This window comes from Egretta garzetta, unplaced genomic scaffold (genome assembly GCF_000687185.1).
Source record: "Egretta garzetta isolate BGI_Z169 unplaced genomic scaffold, ASM68718v1 scaffold151, whole genome shotgun sequence".
Taxonomy (NCBI): Eukaryota; Metazoa; Chordata; class Aves; order Pelecaniformes; family Ardeidae; genus Egretta; species Egretta garzetta.
Genome location: NW_009258615.1, coordinates 5,438,581 through 5,459,882, shown reverse-complemented (window position 1 = coordinate 5,459,882; position 21,302 = coordinate 5,438,581). Strand labels below are relative to the sequence as shown.

The window sequence follows — 21,302 nt, the reverse complement described above, 5'->3', positions numbered from 1 at the left end:
AAAAAGGGGCGGCGGGTTGGTACCAGACGAACCGAAATTGGGGTCAGCTTCCCGCAGGACAAGTAAGAAACCTGAGCCTAACACCCTTGCAGCTGAGACTAGGACATTTATTTTCTTCAGTGGCATGTCTGGTACATAAACACCGTCTTTAAGTTTTTTAATAAAAACAATGATGTGAGGCTTACAAAGGCAGTCATTTCAATCTTATTTTGAACCCCACCGTACAGTGAGCTTTACAGTTAAGGCTTAAACGTTTCAGTTAATGGGGTGAATTGTTGACATGCTACATTAATATTCACATCCACTCAAAATTATATAAAATACAAGCGCTTTATTATTTTTTTTAGTTCAACAGTATTGCTTAGAATTACAAAATACAGCAATGTCTGAAATACTGAAGGTTTCATTAAAGCAGCAATTTTTCTCCCATTTCCAGTCTTAACTGTCCAGAAAATTACTAAAATAAAAATATTTACCATATAACATAAGCCACCAATCTAGGAACATGACCATCAAGTCTTAACCCATGTTAACTTAAACATAACTGCAAATGGCAACTGGCAGATGGGTGTGACATTGCTAAGGGTACGACAAGTCGTCTCTGTGCTCTATGTATTACAGTCTTCATTTTTTCCAGTCAAAAAAATAACATTGTGTTTAGATAGAAATTTAGAAGGCAGACTGGCTCTGTGATGAACACGGCAGTGCTTCTGTCGTTAATGGTGCAGAACCACTTTGGTGACTACTGATGAAGACATTCATACGCATATGGCAAAATAAACCTGTAACAACATGGTGCAAGTCTTCTGTTGTGATGGATCTATAAAGAAATATCACAATTTTCCATACATGTGTTTAATTACACAAATTCTAAAAGCTACGGCTGAAATTTCAACCTCTGAAGCGTACACTCAGTTTATTTTGTCACAGTAGGAACTGTGTGTACTTACTCACTATTTAATTATTTTTGGTCCCCACGTGCAAAAAAAACCCTACTTGAAGCATTTTTTTCCTTCTCCCTTTCTTTCACTTGTTTGTCAAGGACAGATTGATTTTTTTTTTTATTATTTATTTTTCTTAGTGCATGACTTTTCAAGTAACTAGCCTATGAAAATTATAAACAGACTAAAGTATCAGGAAGAAATTTCAACAAAAAGCACTTCCACAATCAAAGAAAACGTTCCACACTTCTTTTTTTAAAGACCATATAAAAAGAAATTAATAGGGTATAGGTTCTCACAGTTACATTAAACAAAAAGAATTCCTGTTGTATTCAAAAGTAGTTTCTCAGCATATGCAAACTGTGTGTCTTCCCTTATTCAGAATACATTAATTTAGCCTATAAAAATACAATATGGACAAGTTCTTCTCATTCCCTGACATAAGAATTCACAATTTTGACACAAAAATTGTAAACTTTTATTACATTCAAAATACATTTCTTAAGTCTTTAGAATTTAAGTTCTGAGGTGTCGGCAGTCAGAGCTCTTGGTATACAGCAGAAGTACGTTATTGCAGAGCCTTTACACAGAAGTAGCTTTCTAAAGTTAAGAAAAACTTACTCTTCCCACATATTTTTGTTGCTACCAGGAGGAAAAGAAAGGCTTCCTGCTATGAAAGGTCTGTGTGAACGCATTACTCAGATGAACAATCCGGCCCTGACTTCCAGTGCCACTTCGTTCCACGATCACACGTGGCATCTGAACAAGCTGAAGGGGACTTTTCTCATCCTTCAATGCCTGAGTAAGGTTTAGTATCTGAAAGAGTAAAAGCAGGTAAGGTGAGGGCTCACAAATAAAACCGTGGCTAGCAGGCTTATAAATTTAGATGCCACTCTTAAATCAATTCTGTAGAGGACTGTGCTGTGAAATAAATTATTTTGAAAAGACACTCTATTGCAAGTTGAAATGTTTTATTTATTTGGTAACATTATGACATCCTACTGCTGTCTGACTACCCTTCTATTCCTTTGAATTGAGTATTTCATGCAATCCTCTCCGAATTTTTGGAAAAATGTTAGACAAAAATCTAGGAGCATTTTAAATTTAGCACATCTCTTAAGAGCATTCCACCTTTAATGAAGAAAACCTACAAGCAATCAATCAACATCTATTTAACATAGGATCTACTAGGAATTTAGAAACAAATTACTTTCGTATCAGAAGATATGAAGCCATATTATTAACCCACATCAAAACCAGTGTTAAGATCCAAATTCAGCCCTCAGCTCCCAGGAGTCTGTAATTTTCCTTCCCAAACTTCAGTGCTGACAAACTGCCCTGATTGCTGAAAACCAAGGAAAATATTAAATTTTGTTCTGGTGACACACTTGCATTATCCTTAATATTAAGCCTTTTTTTCCCCCCTGCACAATGACCCTTTCTTCTGTGTGCATCTTACTGATCCCCTGCTCATTCTGCACTTTCATGGCTGAAGAACCCTGACAGATAAAGTCCTTTGCATGGTTACTGCAGTTTGGCTCTCGCCACAACTCCACTTGACATTTGCATTTCCTAAATTCCAAGGCAATCCTTGGTAGATCTGTGTTACCTGATTGCTTAGTCCCTGTATTTTTGAGAGAACTCTTTACCTTGGGTTTGAAACCCTTCCTAGTATTTCCCCACACACACTTGACAAAAATATGCTCAATTATACGGAACAGGTTTTTCATTAAGCTTTTTGTTAAATAACAGATTCCCTGTAGGCAATCATCTCATCACAAAAAAAGCGACTTAACACTTCAAGATGGATGAATACCTCAGAAGTGACCTTCCAGTGACTGCACAAACTTCTCAGAAGTTATTTCAGAAATAACTCCTATAATTCAATTTAGCAAGTAAGGTTTGCTGGCTTTTAGCCACCACACGTAACTAATGTTAACTGGGATTATGTTTGATTAAGCAGAGCTGCAGTCTTGCGCAAGGTACTTCTTGATACAGGAAACTCTACAGAGAAAAGGTTGGATTAAGCCCCTCTAGGAATTGTGAATGTCTGGCTTTAAACTCTCCATGCTGAATTTACGAATGCAGAGAAATCAGTTTCAATAAATTCAGGGCAAATAGGACTATTCATTTGTAAAGGAATTAGACTAGATATTTTCACAAATCACTATTTTATGCCTATGATGAACTAAATAATTTGTTCTTAGCTAAAGCTTGTTTTGCAGTATACCACACCAGTCTTAAATTTTAAAACAGCAACAAGATGGAAAAACCCTTCTCCTCTTCTCTTGCTTCAGTGTTAAAAAAAAAATAAAAAAATCCAAACTTAATTACCACCAAATTTCTAGTCTGAAAATGGCTGGACTGGTTCCAAGGTTCTGACATTTGCCAGGATGAAGAAATTTTATTACCTAATATTGCCTTCTTGTGAAAGGTATTTCAAAAATCAAGTTAATCCTCCAAAATAAAGTTGCATTTCTTTTGATAATGTAACACAATTACCCACCAAATTTTCCATCCAAGTTTATGACTCTTCTCCAATGTGTCACTTTTAAAATACCTTCTCAGAATATTTAGCTATTAAGTCCTCCCCTTTCCCCCACAAAAATAATAAAACCCTATTACATTAAGAAAAATTTTCTATAAAAATAAAAATAAAAAAATCTGTATACACTTTCTGCTGTCTCATCTACAAGCAAATAAGAACAAAAGAAATTTAGCCTTCTCAGATGAAAACACCTTCAAGTGTCTTTCAACTCAATAGGAGTCAGTTTTTGTAACTAAAAAAATACAGCTGAGAAGTGAGGACAAATTAAATACATAAACAAAAATGTAAAAAGGAAGTCTTACCTGCCCCCTCATAACGGACATTTGGTTTTCAAAAGTAGCCTTGTCAAATCCTTTGTCAGTCTTTATTAAAGAAAACAAACAGTTACTATAGGAAATGACCTATTTATTTTTAGCTATACATTCAGCATGCAAATCCATCAATTTCATAATACACATAGTCATATTTACCATCATCATCATAATTTTTGGAAGCTTCAAATACTCACAGTATAACCCACAAAAAGGTCTATTTATTGCAGCAAGTTTACATATGTGAAAATGAAGGATGTTCCACAACATGAAAGTAAAATACATCAGCAGATACCACTTTAGGGCATTGGTAGGTAGGCTTAATACCATCACAGTGTTACACCATTCTGTCTCTCACCTTTACACTGGCAAAAGAATACTTCCTCCTTCAGATTTATTAAACACTTCAACTTCCACTGGGTTTAACAGACAACCCAGAGTCACTTTGAATACAACTGAGTCAAAGATGCAAATACTGCCAATGTGTTTCAGGATCTAGTTTTCATGCTACAGCTGCATTTTCATTAAAAGTTTAAAATTTCCATTTCTTTCCATCCTGATCATTTGGATTATTTCACTTGAACATCTGACACAATTGTTTATGGAATGTTTCAGAGAAGGACACTTCTTTTCATGTCAATATTGCAGCACAGTTTCAGTATCTTTAAAATAAGTCTGACAACTTTAAACATGGTCAAGAGTTCAGCATCAACTTCACACAACATATGTATGCAAAATCAAGTATATAAAAGGTATGCAGATACTTCAAGTTACATTAAATAAATTATTTCCTCAGGTTGCTGCAGTTTATCTTAAGTGTATACATACCACACAGGCATGTTAAATGGAGTTTTTACACAGATTTGTGCTGTAAAAGTTAACTAGCTTTAACTGATTATGTATGTGAAACTTAGATATCTAAAAAGTAATTATGTTTTCAGGTGACCTGATTACTATCTATTAGCCATATTAGTGACACAGTTTCCTCTTAATTATATAAACCTTTTCTACCATGCCAGTGTTAAAGCTAAAATAGCACAGTATCATGACATACAGAAGTTAAATTCATAAAAAGAAAAACCACTGAGCTGTTCCATTACAAGTATCAGCTATTTCAGTAATGCTCAATACAAAGAAGCACTCAATTCACCTTAAATAGTTCATAAAGGTCTTCACAAAGATCCTGTACGAAGTTCATATCAGAAATGCGAGGAAGAACTAAGTCTCTGGTCTCCTGAGAGAAAGGAACTTTTGCTTGAGAAAGCCAAGCCCAGTGAAAGGGATCTAATGCAGAAAAACAGTACACTTAATGATTAACAACAGGCAAAACCGAAATTCTCAGGTGCTTACCACTGATACGGTACTCTGCTGCCTACTGGAAGTTCTCAGTAATGTGCCATTTTTCACAACATTTTTACTCCATATACCTCTTTTGGCTACAGTTTAAAAAAAGCAGCTTTACCGCTACTAAGCCTTTTTTCCAAATACTGAAAATACATTTAAGCAATAAATATTTAGTGGAAGCAATAATTTATAAAGGTGTATAAATGAAATCCTGTAAGCAACAGTAGAGGCCTCCTAGTTTAGTAATGCATTTTTCTTTGGAGTAAAATAATGGCTGCCATCAAATAGAAATTGTTCGGATGTTTGAGTCATACTGAAGAATTAACAAAAAAGTTACTACTGTTTTCAATACAATTTTTAGTTTATTAAAATGCCTTCTAAACTTGCTGAGAAGAACATTCTTCACATCATGTAACTGCTATTAAAAAGCTGTTTCAAAAGGTATTGTAAGAATGACTAATATTACCAGGTGTTAAACAAGACACCAAACAGCATCAGTTGCAGGAACTGAGGAACGTCACACCAGTAGCAGGCCACTCATTGAACTGCCTGACACTGCTCACAGCCCTTCAAGTCTGACAGTCCAGCCAGCTTCCCCCCACCTCACAGTCTGTTTGTTCAGTTTGTATCTCACATTTGACTATGAGAGACCATGCAGAAGGCCTCGCAAAAGTCAAGGAAAAATCAGTATTCACTGCCCTCCCCATATCCACTGAACCAGTCATCTTATGCTTAAAAGCTGTCTTGTCTGTCAAGCACAGTTTGTCCTTGGTGGAGCAATGCTGGCTTCCCCACCATCTTCTTGCTCTTCATGTGCTTGAACATGGCTTCCAGGAGGATTCATTCCACAACCTTCACAGGGACCGAGGTTAGGCTGGCTACCCCATCATTCCTTGTACCCAGCATCTTGCCCTTCTTGAAGATAGATGCGATACTTCCCTTTTTCTAATCATCAGCAACCTCCCACATTACGACAGTCTTTTAACAGGGATGAGAAAACAGCCTGACAACAACATCAGCCAGCTCACATCGTGTTTCCAATGTATCCCATTTACTCCTATGAACTTCTGTACGTCTACTTTGCTTAAGTGGTCCCTCTCTTCTGCTTTGGGTAATGATTCATTCCCAGAGGCTCTGCTTATGAGCTTTAAGACCTAAAAGCCTGAGAGCAAATCTTGCAAGTGAAGACTGAGGCAAAGTCAGCATTGAATAACTTGTTCGTTCTTATGCCTTTTGCCTTTAAATCTTTGCTGCACTTTTCTTCAGTCCCACTCTCACCTCTAATTTACTTAACCCTTTCTTGTTGCCCTTTATGTTCTCTGTTAGCTTTACCCCAGCTGAGCGTTGACATTCCAGGCACCATTCTTGCACTTTTGGACAAAGTATCTATTTCGACATCTTTTTTTTTTTTTTTTTTTTTTTTTTTAAATGTACTTGATTTTTGTGTCCCAGTTCAGTCAGAAGTTTCCTGATCATCCATACTGGATCAACTTCCTACCTTTTGGACAGGCTGCTCTCTGGCTTTGAGGAAGTTATCCTTGATGATCAACCAGCTCTAGTCATCAAAAAAACATGCTCTACCCCTCAAGAGCTTGTGATTTTAAACAACATTATGCTACAAGTTTACCTTTACAGAATTGTCACACATTTGTCCAACTGCAAAAGAACTCTAGAGGATCATCCAAGTTCACTACTTTTGATGCTGAAGTAAAAGATGGTATAAAATAAGCAATAATTGCTATGTCTCTAGAACAGCTGCAGAAGTGACTGTAGTCAAGAGATACTTAGGATAAGAACTACTGTGTATCGAGATGTCTGGGACTATACAGAGCTCTGGGTGGGGTAATTAACTAGCCTTTTGAAAGCTAAACTAGCCCACACTTAACTCCCATAATTACCCAATTGGCTAATAGTCCACAGAAATAATTGTCAACCCTGTTGGGCACTTCCCTCTAAACTGTAAGTGATCAGAGATGTGGCCAGAAGGAATCTAACTTTAACATAATACCCACTTTCAGTCTGCTCAAAAATACTAACTGAAGATTGACTTCTACAAAGTAAGCTAAAGCTGAGAACAAGTAAAAATAACATGTAACTTGCCTACTTGTTCACCTACGACAGTACCCTTTGTTTTGAAATGGAAATTTGGCCGTTAAAGACACAACTTGAATATCCTTGCACTCAAGTAACTTTCTACCACAGCTTTCAAGTAAACACACACAAGAAGCATGTTGCTAAATTTTTCCAATTCCACCATCAGTCAGATTACATAAAGTAGTATGTTTATGAATATCCATGTATTAATATTGTTTAAAGCTGTAAGGGTAAAAAATATGAACAAGGACTAAATCACATATGCCACTGTAAAAATGGTGTTTGTTGTAACTTCCTGAAGAAAAGTACATTATTTAAAAATTCAGTATATAACTACAGTGATGACTTCTTAGTTTCTTACTACAACCACCCAAACAAGAAATACTTTAGAAGTTACTCTCCCAAAAGGAAGATGATTGAAGAATGCAATACTTACATGCCCTCCACTCATCAGGATGCTTAAACGGAAATGCTAAACCGTTGTCAATTGCAGCAATTTTAATGGTAGATTCTTTAGTTATAGTCCATTGGCTATCCTATGGAAGGAATATTTCAAAAATAAGTGATACCTATGTGCTTACAAAAATAAATACATTAAAAACATTAAATAATATACTTTTTAGCTTCACTGCTTAAAGTCAACTTACAGTATATAAAGGAGCATTCAAATAAACTCCAACACATATAATTCTTACTCTACCACCATAAAAATGAGCTCTTCCACCAAATAAAATATAAGCAGAGCACAAAAATAGCTGAAGAAACGTGCCTGAGCAACAGTGGGCAGTTTTATTATTAATATTATAGCCCAAGCTAGTAAGGAAAAAATACAGAACAACAGAAACAACTTCTAGCACTGTTCTAAGCAAACAGCTTTTCCATTTATTTTGCCTAGAATAATTTGCAGTTATCATATTTCTTGAGACCATGCACCAAGATTAAAGCCATGCACTTAATCCCCTGCAAGACCAAGCTATAAAACTAAACAATTTGAAGAACAGAAGTTTCAGAGTACAATTTTCTTACCTTATCTGACAGATCAAGTCCATCATCTTGTTTTTCATACCTGACTAACCAGTTGTCATTACCTCTGTCTTTAAACAGGAAAAATGCATGTCACAACAGGTCATTTATAAAGAAATCATCATCTTAAGTGATATACAATGACTAATATTGTTAATTGAGAATTTACAAAAGGAGTCAGGCAAGACTGTTCAAAAAGGTTTTTTCCCCCCATCACAATACATGTAGTTTAGCTTTACTGAAATCTTTGAGGCAACTGATTTACTGGAAAGACCAAAAATTTACCAAGTGTTCTTATGTATATGTTACTGCTTTAGCTTCCCCAACTGGCAGCAAAATAGCAAGAAAGCTAAGAGAAACTACTTTCATCCATTTTATGCAGAAAGATTGGCTGTTGTGTGCACTTTTCCTGAGGAAAAGACTGTCAGCAGCAGCAACCACAATGACTTGATTTTTAAGCCTGTTTTAGTGCTGATGGGAGAAAGGAGAGGCCCTCCAAAATTTAGTGTGATGTTTGACTACATGGAGAAAACAGACTCTTCAAAGATGGAGGAGGGGAAAAAACTGAAGAGCCTTTCAGACACTGAAAATGTCTGCACCATTCAGACAAAACTGAGACTTTGAAGGCTTTGACAAGGTCTTTCAGATAGAGGATGATGGTGTGGATTTGTAGGTCCTTCTGTCATCTTAAGGTGCTCCCTTAAGTTTAGTTCAACATCCATCAGAAGATTTTCATGTTCCATCATGATTAGATATATTAGATGAAGGTAAAATCATCCATGTAATGGAGGTTTCACATTTTGAGCATTTTCCTTACAATTTTAAGAATGTCACAGGACACAGTAATTATTTGGAAACACTAGGATCCACTTAATAGAGCTGACAGACCATAGCAGCAGCTAGAAAGTATTATGTTCTTACGAAACTTTCTTCTTTTAGCTTGCTTCTAGAAAGCCACAGGTTAGAGTTACTTCTCTTCAGCTGGGTTGCTTTACAGTAAGTAAATTTAAGAAAAGGAAAATGAACTAGAGATGGTATGTCTGAAGAAGAGTAAAGATGCCCACCTCTGACAAAGCAGCAAAGGAAGTATTTTAAATATAAAATTGCCTTTGGATTCTTGAGGAAATACATCACCTACACAGTCAACAGAAGAATCCCAGCTTCTGAGTGAAACAAGAATGCAGAAGAACTGAGAGATCTACATCACAGTTGTACTTCAGTGCCTAGTCACAGTGAATATGAACTGGTTTGCACTGATGTGAAACTGTACTGTTATGCGCTCCAGCTTAGCACAGAAGTAATAGTAGTCATGGCTTTTCTTATGGTTCCTGTAACCCCACCATCCCTTCTCCTCTTCAGGGGAAACAGACAGTTAATAGCCTATTGACAGAATTAAAACTCGAACTCTTACATTGCTTAAAAATACCAAGTAACAGGCAAAAAAGGTTGTTTGGATTTTGTCATATTGCAGTATTTAATGTTTGAATCCAAAATAAATTTTTTAAAAGTTTAAAATACAACATTCCAGCCTTCAATTCTGAGAAAAGCACCTGAAACACATTAAAAGCCTTCAGCCAGCATTGTTTACCATTTCTGTCTCACAAAAGCAGATAGATACCAAGAGACACTAACAAATACCTGTATTTCTGATTACATAGTCCAAGATAACCAGTCTTTCAAACTGTGACTGAAATTCTTTCCTTGTGTTCTCAGGTAAAGGATCTGTTTCAAACTTCCTGAGCCAGTAGTCAGCTTCCTTATATCCTTCGACAAATAGCTGGAAGGAGCCAACCTGAAACATTAAGAAACGCACTTCAATAGGTCACATAACTAATCTTAACATTAACAGAAAAATTGATTATGTACTTTTAAAGTTCAGAACACAGGAAGTATGGCATTAAAAAAGATTACTAGGTGGTTTCTCTTCATTCCTAAATTAAAAAAAAAAAAAAAAGACAGAAATCATAAGGGTTTTTTTTTTTTTTAATAATTGCTTAAGCATTCACTGGGTTTTCCAGGAATAAAATGTAGCCAGACAGCTCAACATAAACAAACACTCAGTATTATAAGCAATATTTGAAACAAAGAGAAAGAAATAACATCTATTCTCTTTTTCATCGGAAACACTTGGTTCAATAGTTCATAGGAAATTACAGGAAGAAAAACCTTCCTCTCTGAAAAGCTGTATGTCTCTCTGATGAGAACAGGAGCATTAACCATTTTTTCAAGACCAACACTTTTTGCATGAAAATGGCTGAAATACATTTCCCAAAAGAGTCCAAGGAAGAAAACTACGGATAGTATAGGCTCTGTATGTGTGGGCAACAGGGAAGATGCTCAAGATTAAAGTTCAAAAATGGACTTATATTCAGGAAGTAAAATGCAGATAGATGCACACGTGCACAGACCTGCATAAACAGACAGCATGTGGAATAACCACACTGACACAAGGTTGCATAACGCACATCACACGGATCAAAATTGCTGGGAACTTGACACATGTGGATTGCCCAAGCTGTACCTAACCTGTGCTTTAAAAGTTTAGGGGTAGAATGTGGTGATATTTTGGGGATACGATAAGACTTATTAGGCAAAAAAGATGTGAGGTTTCAGTCAGTGGAGTACTGCACACAAGATGAAAGGAAGGTGGGATGAACACAACAATAGGATACCTAAAAAGAATTTTAAAAAAACAGTAATTGGGGAGGGGAAAAAAAAAAAAAAAAAAAAAAAAAAAAAGAGAAAGGAAAGGTAGACTGCAAACCGATACAAAAAGTGGCAAGTTTATTCATGTAGCTCAAATGAAGAAATGACGTAACAGAGTGGATAGATTTTGTGTAGAAACAGTCATATTTATCAAGCTTCAGAGATAGTTTTCAACAAGCAACAAGGTTTTTCTTCTACTATTGAAGTTGTCTATAAATATTCTTTTTTTTTTTAATTAAAAGTTTTGTGTAAGAATCAGGAAATGCACAAATCACTTATTTTTCATCTTACCTTAGGAGGTAGTCCAATTCGATTAAATTTTTTAGCAACTTTTGGCACTTTCTCTAAAGCATATTTTTTTCCTCTTGACTTTGCACGATCTATTGCACTGTAATTAAAGGTCTCACTGACAAGCCAGACAACCTTAAAATATGAAAGTTAAAAACACAGCTCAGAATTGCTTATTATTTCAATTATAAATGTACAGTAAATTTTATGCTCGGTTGTCAAAAAAGCAAAAAAGAAGCATCAGGCATTTCCAACAGACAAATTTTATAAGAAAAGGTGAATATTTTGAATTTTACATATGTCAAACAAAAATGTGGTAGAAAACTTGTAAGTGGGAATCTTTGTATGCTACTTCTTGCAATTCTGATGCATCTCACCAAAACATGAGGCACAAAAGTATCAGAAAACGCTAGAAAATGAAGTGGTTCCAAAGAAGAGATTCAATTCAGATTGCAAACTTATCCTTTAAAACAAAAATCACAGTCACTATTTCTACACCAAACCACTGTGCCTTTGGACTTGCAATAGTTTATAAATGACCTGGGGATAATGCATGAAATACAAGCGTGTCTCCACAACTGCAGTCCAGACACTGACAAATCTGTTCACTATATATTTTTTGCATTCAGTAAGTTACGTATTTTAACTTTTACCTTAGTTTTAGGTACAACTCCTAGCCCCAGCTTGTCATCCACAAGATAGGCACCAGCTTCAGAGAGGTATCCCTGATTTGGAACAAGGCAGCCTCTGCCAAAGCAGCAAGGACAACAAACTTTGTGAAAATATTTGGTCCATTTTGGATTTAGATGTCCATAAGGCTCTTCAGATTTTGGTTTGAACACTCCAATAATTTTCTATAATAAATAATAGAAAATTGAAGTATGAATATTTTGAGTTGCAAAAGACTAACCAAGGCTTTCAAAGAACTAATTTTCAAAATCATTTTAGGTACTATACATTGCATTTTACAGTTGCTCTTTTTAGATGATGAAATCATAAAACTAGCAAAATGGTATTCCAAATAAATTTGCCAGCAAATGCTTGTCCAGAAATAGTACAAATTCAAGATAAGAGAAAATCAAAGCCAGCTAGCAGTTACTAGTTTTTTTCAAAATTAGAGGACTGCATTTTAGAATATACATTTTTTTATATTCTAAGTTTTAAAAGTAGTTTTAAAAATCATTTTCTGCCCACCAATTAACTCATTGATAAGATATTTCAGACAGAGATATAATGGTTCCAGGAAAGTGACAAACATACAGAAGGCTAATAATCAAATGCTACCTTTTCTCTTTTATAGCTATTTTATTTATTGCTTTAGCTTAGAATGGGTAAAAATGTTATGCACTTTACAATTCCATTTACCACTGCTGTAGATTCCTCAACTCAAATCTGACAATGGGTCACACTATCAGCCACCATTTACATTGGAGACATTGCAGTAAAGCTAAAAATTACTGAGTACTGCGTGCAATTTTGGATACCATGCTTCAAGAAATCTGTTAACAAACCGGAGAAACTTGAAAAAACAATGAGAATAAGCACAAAAAATGTGAATAACAAAAGACTGTATGAACAGGGATTGTTTAGCCTAAAAGAAAATGGGGCACAATGAACTGTGTAATAGGTTGCTATAGAGAAAAAAGGAACAACGTATTTGCTGTTAATGAGCCAAGAAATTATAGGCTTAAATCCCACCAGATAAATTGCAAAGAAAAAACCCTTTTGAACCTTAAGAGTGGCTCAAGACTGGAACAGACTGCCAGGTTGTGGAGCCTCCAAAACAGGATGCCACTGACAAGAGGTTAGTTAGACATTCATCTGGAATCACGTTAAGACAATCCTGCTCCACAACACAGGCATTAAACAGATGATTTCTCAAGGTGCCTCCTACACATGATTCTATAATTGTTAACCTCAATTCTATATTTGTTAACCTCAAACCACAAGATTATTACCACTCTAAAATATATAACCTTCCAATTGCCTGTGATAAACTTTAACCTAGTGCATAAAGTCCATGCAACAACTCTCCCATTTCTTCTCAGGTGAAATGCTGTATCTTCATTCCTTCCTACAGGACCATGGTAACTAAATCAAATTCTTACCTAATAATAATATTTAAGAACAACTCTTTAAGAAGCATTTTCACATATTGGCACTTTCCTGAATCCCTATCAAAAAAAGTGAGTATCTCAATAAGCTAAAAACACTGCCTGTTGTTGCACCAACACTCATAGCCTATTTATACTCTTAAGTCATGCACACATTTGCTGGCAGTCAGAAACTAGCATTCTGCTTCAGTAACTGCTGGTTCAACAAGACTGGGGAGAAGACCTGACTAATTGTTCTAGCTTCTAGAGAATTTTCTCTCACTTTGTCCAAGACAGTCTAACTAGTCCAACATTGTCCAAGACAATCATGCTTTGTCCAAGACAAAGTAACTACAGAGAACTTATTTCAGTTTGCAGAGTACACAAGACATCAGGCATTAGTAGCATCACCTGTTTTGTCAAAATTCTAATGTTAGGTTTAGAATTGTTAAAAAGTTATTTAAATATTTTTCCTATTGAATCACAGGTATCTATCGGCTCAGAACAAAGCTAGCAGCTTTTAATTTCCCAGAAACATAGTGCTATATTTGGTACTGTACGCCAAGCCACTAATTACCTCTTTTCTGAATCACTCTTTGGATAATACTTCCTATAAACCGCTCATTTTAAAAAGGAGCTTAGCTCATTCCACCACTTTCCTGGACCATACTGTGCTGTACTATCAAATCTAGGTATGGTTTTCAAGGTTTCACTGGAGCTCAGAGCCCTGCTAAATTTTGCAGAGCCGGTGACACTGAGAACCAGAAAGCTCAATATGTAGACAACCAACCAAGGCCAGTCCTAATGTTGCAAGTCAAAATTAATTTCTAGACTGACTCCATCGGCACTACCAACTAGCCAATAGCTAAACTGTCAAAAACATGTTGCAGAAGAGTTTGTAACAGACACAATGTCTTTCACTTTATTGGTTACACAATGAACAACAAATGCAGAAATATTCAACACTTCAGCAGTGGGGCTGCTTAAGTACTGAACTGCTTCATAATCAGTATGCAACTATGCCAATAAATGCAAAAAGTTGATAATTTTAATTAGGCCATTTTAGTTTTATCTTTCTGATAGACCCAAATCAGCAAATAAAATGATCTGATGGAAACAGGTTGTTTTACCTGTAACTTGGCATTAGTGTGGGAAACACTTCAGAAGCTGACCAGTAAGAAGGCTTAGCACATCTTTAATAAGCTCTTTCCCAGCATAAGGAAGAGGAGATTACTCAAGAAGAACAGGAGACAGCAAGTCACAAAACTGGTCTGAAGTAGAATGATGCAATACTCTGTCAAACAGGATGTGAAATCCATTCTACAAATGGGAGTTGCACTACTGGTGAAATGAAGTTTTATCAGACCTTTAATATCTATAACAGATAAGCTCTAAACTTAGTACAAAGAATGAAAGCAAAATTGAAAGTCAGCTGGGAACTCAGTAACATTATTCCCTCAGTTCCATGTTGGCAAATACTTTCATATTTTGCAATTAATTTTTTTGGGCCCACATAAAAGAATTGGTGGTTTTTTTAGTCTTCATTTCTCCTAAATACTTACATTCAAGTCAATGACCTGCATGAAAGGGGAGGGCAAGTCACTACTAGGAACTTAACTAGGAACAAAAACAACACTTCACTGCAAAACAGAAGTAAAACCAACATGAAAATCACCAGGTAAGAAACAAGGAAATAAAGTACTCCATCCAAAATACTATGGTTACAAAAATGATGTGTAAGTACTCTCTCATTAGCCACAGGGCACAGCAAGCCTCTCAGGCAATTGCTAGTCACCAAACAACTGCAAAATCAGTCGGGAGAGGCTTCAGACAAAACAGATTTGCACATATGGAAATCTAGAACAAGTATGATTTTTTTTCCAAGTAATTTCTCTACTAACTTCCTAAAAATAAAAGATCTTGACTGCACAGCATTAAGAAAAACTCCGAACAACCAGTTCTAAAGCATTTTTAGAGTAACTCTTTAGACGTGTCATGCATTGAATTTTTGAAAAGTATTTGGTTACTTACTCAGATTTCTTCCTATTGCATATTAAAGATACAATCGTAATTTAAAATACCTCTTTAAAAACAGTATAGAGTTTGAAAACCCATATATAAGCATACAACCTGAAAACCTACAAAAAACTAAACTGCTGAAGTAGGTAGGTAAGTAACCTGAAGTTTAAAAAGTCTGTGGAAACTTTGAACAGATTTTCATATTAACAGCACTGTACACAACAGCAAGAATCCCACAATGCAATTAAAGAAAGAATTTTTTCTTCCTTCTAGTTTCAATAAGAGAGATACCCTCCTTCCCAACCTACTTTGGCTCTCCTCCACCAGAATGAAGGGAGTCATTACTAACAAATGTTCCTAGAACACAAGAGTACCAACTGCAATGTGCAGTTCTTATAAGATTTTGAAGGGGTAGTTCCGTTACTTTCCATCTTAGAAATAAATTCATAAATTCATATACTTATCTGTTTTAAGTCAGGTAAGTATTCTAAAAATCACTCATTCAATAAAGTGTAAAAACTATCACCAGAAAAGCGGCATTAAAACAAACAAAACGTATAAAAATCAAGTGGCAAAACAGAAGTATGTTCTATAATGGCCAATAATACGAATATAAGCTTAAAAAAAAAATACTTCCTAGACTAATGGGAAATGACCATCTTGGGGATCAGGGAAGAACAACGATCTTGAACGCATTCTGAAAAGCTAGGTACTTAAAGTATTACAACTTCCATGTCCAACACAACTAGGAGCTTTAGGATTAATGAACACCTACATCTACCTTAGACCAGAAGACTGCTGACTGAGCTTAAAATAAAATTAGATATAAAAAAATCAACAAAGTGTGAGGATTGAGAGTCCTCTTTTTTTGGAATAGGTCAGTAAACAAACAGAGTATTTCTGATTTAAAGAAAACAATGTGAAAGTATGTCTGAAACATCATTTTCTCTTACGAAATAACGTTAACCAAATGTCCCTTTTCAAGCAAGAGATTCAGGTAACTACTATTTCTCCATCTCAAAGCAACTTTAGGACACCTCTTTGATGATCACTATTCAAGGTACCATTTACCACTAAGGGAGGGGAAATCAGATCTTCCAAGTTAAGATTCAGCAGACAAGTACAAGCAAAAAAGGTTTATTCATATCACCCTTCTTGCCCACCTACCAATCATAGATGAGGAAGGCGACAGGACCTAAATAAAAAAAGAGAAAAATATAGGAGGCTTGGCTAAAGAAACCTAAACAGTACCCAAATCAGAAGCTCGGTTGTGTCAAAAATCTGTTAAGACATACAAAGAATAAAATGTTAAGATTCTGCACAAAGGAATCCCCGAATTGTTTCCAGATGTTAAAGAGGCCCTTTTATTTTCTCCTTATTTCCTTGGTGCAGATCACTCAGAACATGATAAAACTGCAACAGAGAAATAATATTTATTTTGGCTTAGCTTATGCTGCAAGACAAAATTAGAAATCTAAATATTATTTTTGTTGATTTTTTCCAACATAGATTTTGGTATACCATACATTATTAAACAACTTATTTAAATAGAATTTTTAAATTTCCATTTTAAACTCGTTGCTGATAGTGTCTCTGACTTTGCAGTAACATGCTCACCCCTTTTGGATCCTTGGCAAAGTAACTCCCACTAGATCCTTGAGAGATTCTTTCCGGAAAAACTCCACACTCTATAGCTTGTTCTGCTCTCAGAATAATTTCTGCAAATTCTGGATCGTCTAAAAATATATTCATATCAGCGGTATGTCCTGTATGCCCTGAAAAACAAGCAAACAAGCAATCTTAAGTGTAATTCGCACTACAAATTAACATCAACATAAGTAAACACACTGAAAGGCTAAGAGTCTTCCCTGCTAACGCCCATTCAATAGCAGGCTGAAAAATCTGGTCCATTAAATCAGTGCAAGTTTTCCCACTGATTTACCCACATTTAATCAGCCTTTTGTTTCAAGTAAATCAGCTGAATCTGCAACAACTAATTTGAAACTACCACTGCAAAGTGTTTATACTTTTCAAGAATTTTTTAAATTTTTATTTACATAAGGAAGCCCGTAGAAGAAAATCCCTTCAAAATCGTATCTGTGAAGAAAAAAAAGAATGCTAAAGACTTTTATTAAGATTTTTGTGTCCTTTTGTAGAGGAAGCTACCTAAAAGTAAACTGTCCATTACCCACTATTAGAATGGTATCATACCATTCATTTAACAGCTTGGCCAAAGTGTTCATTATCTGCTAAATCACAATGCTGTCATTCACAAAACAACCTGTTATGTGTGGTACTGACAAGTGGCACCAATACCCCAGTGAGGTAACTGCATGCCATCACCATTCCAACATTAAAACACTATCAACTACTTGTAGAATTTCTTTGTATACTGACCAAAATACCAGCTCTGTGCAGCAGGCATTTATGCAAACTCTACGCAAACATTTAGAAAGATAACTAGAAAAGAAGTTGCCAGGATGTAATACTTCTGTTGCTCTCTAAACTTTTTCGAATGATTTCTCTGCAGTGTTGAAACTGTAGCTTTCTGCACCTTGCTTTTAAGGCTAGGATTATTCCACATTCTTACTGAGTGCATTTTAATGGGTCTGTGCATTAGGGCTCATTTGTGCATTAAGGAACAGCTACGTTATGCTAAATTAAACAGTCACAGATAAAGTTGCTTTCTTCCCATTTCAGCACTTGAAGAAATGTAAGATAAAACAAAACACATACATTCTTCTGGAATAACAACTGACCCAGAATCCATTCAGAAAAGATATTCCTAAACAGTTGGTAAACAGCCAAATAAAAAAAAAATAATAAAAACACTCTTAATGTTTTGGAACACCTTTCTGTAGCACAGGACTTTCTCTGAAGCTTTCTAGAACATTGCCACTCATTTGCATGAACCACTCACAAATAAGAACATGGCTTCCAAACAAAAACAACTAAAAAGCATAAAACATAGGAAAACAGTATAAGTTGGCAACTGGAAGAGAAGCCTTAAAACTAATAACAGCTCATTCTTAAGGATCAACAGCTACAACCCACTGGATCAGAATCTGTTAGACTACTTGGCCAATGATTCTGTGATAAACTACAGTTTAAGACTTCCATTGGGACTGTCAGGGACAATCAATAAACTGCATTTCATAAAGTCAACCACCAAGAGAGAGGGAAAGGGTTGTAAGATTTCCCTGTCACAAAGTACTTAAGTGACTTAGGGAAATAAACCCCAAAACCTACAATACACATATTTTTATAGAAAGGTCACTTTGAATCCATGGTTCTTATCCCATATTCAAGCCTCAACTATCTCTACACAAGAAACATATCATCATACAGCTGAGCTGCAACTACTACATATTTTTGTCAGTGAAAGCAAAATCAGCGTTGTGCATTATACCACTACCAAATGAAATGCAACAACCATATTAAGATGCTCTGCACGTTAATTTTCCAGGTGAAGAGGACCTACAGATGAACCTTCTATCACAGGGATTGAAGTTGTCTGTGCAGAAGACAACTTTCTCAGAGGTCAGTTTTTAATTTCTGTATATTCATTTCAGAATCTAAAACCATAAGAAGTCTCACTGCCTTGAGAAAATTCTTCAGCCATGTCTTCTCTAACGTAAAAGATAACTGCAGGAAAAATATATCCAATTAAAAATCAAATTAAAACCAACCAAACAAACCACATTGTGCTGTATGCTCAAGAAAGAAGAGAAAAATAATTTTTGAAACTTATGACTTGTTCATTACTACTGTGCTACTAGAAAGTCTTCTGTTACCATAGTGATGTGTGTACAAAAACATAGAGGCTGAAAACAAGGAAACTGGCGGTTTTAGGAAGTTTCCTTTCGGTTTATCAACACTCTCCATCTGAAAATAAGCCATTTTAATAGAAGCTTGTATTTGCTAAATGTGACAGGGTTTTCCAAGTTGGTTTCTTCTTCATATACTATTTTAATCAAGTTTTCCACTGTGAAAGCATGTTACGGTCACAACTTACTCCCAGTACAGTCTCTAAACTTACAATTATAACTAATCAAGTTCTTTTTTTGCTACCGCTCTTGAAAACTACACTTCTCATTAAACTCCCACTCAGGAGATCAGGGCTCACACACACACACACAGTGTCGAACTACCAAGCTCGGTAACTTTTTTCCAATTTGGTCAAGGCCTAAGGCTGTGAAGCTGCTATACTTGAATGGCAAGGACGCAAAGAAGGTTTGAACACTGTCATCCACATAGATACCTCAACCTGTTCTTCCGTCAAGTTAACATGACAGAAGCTCAACTAAGACACTTGGCAAGAGTAACAAGTATGAACGCCTTCAATAGTAAACCAGCTTTATACTGTTTTAACAGTAATAGAGTTATAGGTAGCCCCTTCAACCAATTCCACCTTTTTCTATACAGTCTGTCATATTCTGACCATTATTCCATTATGAAAATACTCCCCGTGTTGCAACACCATGCATGAGTAGCATCTGTTGCATGTTTGTTCCACCTGACACATAAACAGTCCTGTACCTTCAAGCGTCAGACATACACACAAGGTACGGACAAGGAAACGAGAGCAAGAGATGAGACGCTGCAATCAGTCGCAGTCCTGAGGTTTCCTTACACACTCTTGGGGCAGATCCCAAGTACTACTCTGCATTCACCATCCAAATTGCCCCAGTGGTGCAAGACCGATGGCTCTGGTCTCTGCTCTGAAGCATTAACTTGTTTCGCTAGAAGCACCATCTCATTAACGCATCTTAAGTCTTGTGGGAACAAGACAGGAGAAGTCTAACATTTTAACGGCATGTTTACATTACAGGTCTGGTCTACGCTTGGGACAACTGGTTAAAAGATGAGAATTCTTTTTTCTCATGGTTAAACACAGTACACTAGCAAAAGCTCTCTACGGCTACGAAAAAGTTACCAGCATAACTTATTTTGCCCAAATTGATGGCAGTTTTGTTTGGTTTTCTTTTTTTTTTTAAATACGCTATTGTTGCAAATGAACAATTTTTATCAGTCTCTGACAGGAAATCCTATGGTATAATTACAACAGCAAACACTATTAAGTGATAGAAGTCCACAGATTTCCATCAGCAAACCCTTCATAGATGTACATCTATGTACAAAGTTGCACAGAATCAGAAAGCTTGGAAGTCGAAAGAAAAAAGTAAGCAATAAATATTGTGTCATTTATCATCTTGCCTGTATATTTAGAATTAGATAATGGCCACATTTATGCTTCTTTTAAAATTTGTAACTAAGTTCTTGCATTTCTGAATTTTCACATCGCATTTCTTTCTTCAAGACTGGATTTCAAAACACAGAAAGCAGGTAAGTTTTTACGAAAACCAAAAATATGACAGAAGAATCCCCATCTAAAACTCTCAATACATGTGGTGGTACGAAGAAGCAAACAGATGATTGGAGCAAAGAACTGAGACGGAGTAAAGTTTTTTTTTTACAGGATGAAAAGATGGGGGTCACAAGCAATTGCTGGAACAGGTGAAACAAACAGAAAACCTGACAGAGTTTGCCAAGGGTTCAGGAAGCAGCAGCCAGTCCCACCACAGAACAGAGTCTGTAACAGGCGCAAAGCCAGAAGTTTCAAAAAAATATGACAGAAACAAACAAAGCCAAGCCCAGCAAAACAGAGGACAGGGAGAAGCAACCGCGGGGACACTGCTGAAGATGAAAACGAGTCCGTGCAGCCCTGCACACGAAGAATTTCGAGCCACGGACAGCACCTTCCCTCCGACGACTATCGGCCGGCGGGCCCGCACGCCAAGCAAGGGCAACGCACCTCTGACCCCGCCCTCCGACCCAGGCCCGTAACGAGCTCCCCGGGGCAGCGCAAGGAGCCGCCGGGCACGGCACACCACGCCGCGCGTACTTTAGTCCCTGCGGGCGTTTTTCTCGCCCC

At 36.3% G+C, this 21,302-nt stretch overlaps 2 protein-coding genes across 2 annotated transcripts in view; one reads left to right on the top strand and one right to left on the bottom strand.

Moving 5' to 3' along the window:
* Nucleotides 1-1,052: 1,052 nt before the first annotated feature.
* PI4K2B (phosphatidylinositol 4-kinase type 2 beta) overlaps nucleotides 1,053-21,302 on the bottom strand; it is a 22,732-nt gene continuing 2,482 nt past the window's right edge. Inside the window, exons 3-11 of the mRNA XM_009648041.2 lie at nucleotides 16,985-17,166; nucleotides 11,909-12,109; nucleotides 11,259-11,390; nucleotides 9,900-10,053; nucleotides 8,265-8,332; nucleotides 7,675-7,774; nucleotides 4,951-5,084; nucleotides 3,792-3,851; nucleotides 1,053-1,757 (exon numbers count right to left, since the gene is read on the bottom strand). Coding sequence (XP_009646336.2) covers nucleotides 1,584-1,757; nucleotides 3,792-3,851; nucleotides 4,951-5,084; nucleotides 7,675-7,774; nucleotides 8,265-8,332; nucleotides 9,900-10,053; nucleotides 11,259-11,390; nucleotides 11,909-12,109; nucleotides 16,985-17,166 — 1,205 coding nt within the window. The 3' untranslated portion in view covers nucleotides 1,053-1,583. The remainder of the gene's footprint in view (nucleotides 1,758-3,791; nucleotides 3,852-4,950; nucleotides 5,085-7,674; nucleotides 7,775-8,264; nucleotides 8,333-9,899; nucleotides 10,054-11,258; nucleotides 11,391-11,908; nucleotides 12,110-16,984; nucleotides 17,167-21,302) is intronic.
* The window catches only part of SEPSECS (Sep (O-phosphoserine) tRNA:Sec (selenocysteine) tRNA synthase), a 32,318-nt gene continuing 31,895 nt past the window's right edge, over nucleotides 20,880-21,302 (top strand). The window contains exon 1 of the mRNA XM_035903498.1: nucleotides 20,880-20,884. The gene's annotated coding sequence lies outside the window, so the exon portion shown is untranslated. The remainder of the gene's footprint in view (nucleotides 20,885-21,302) is intronic.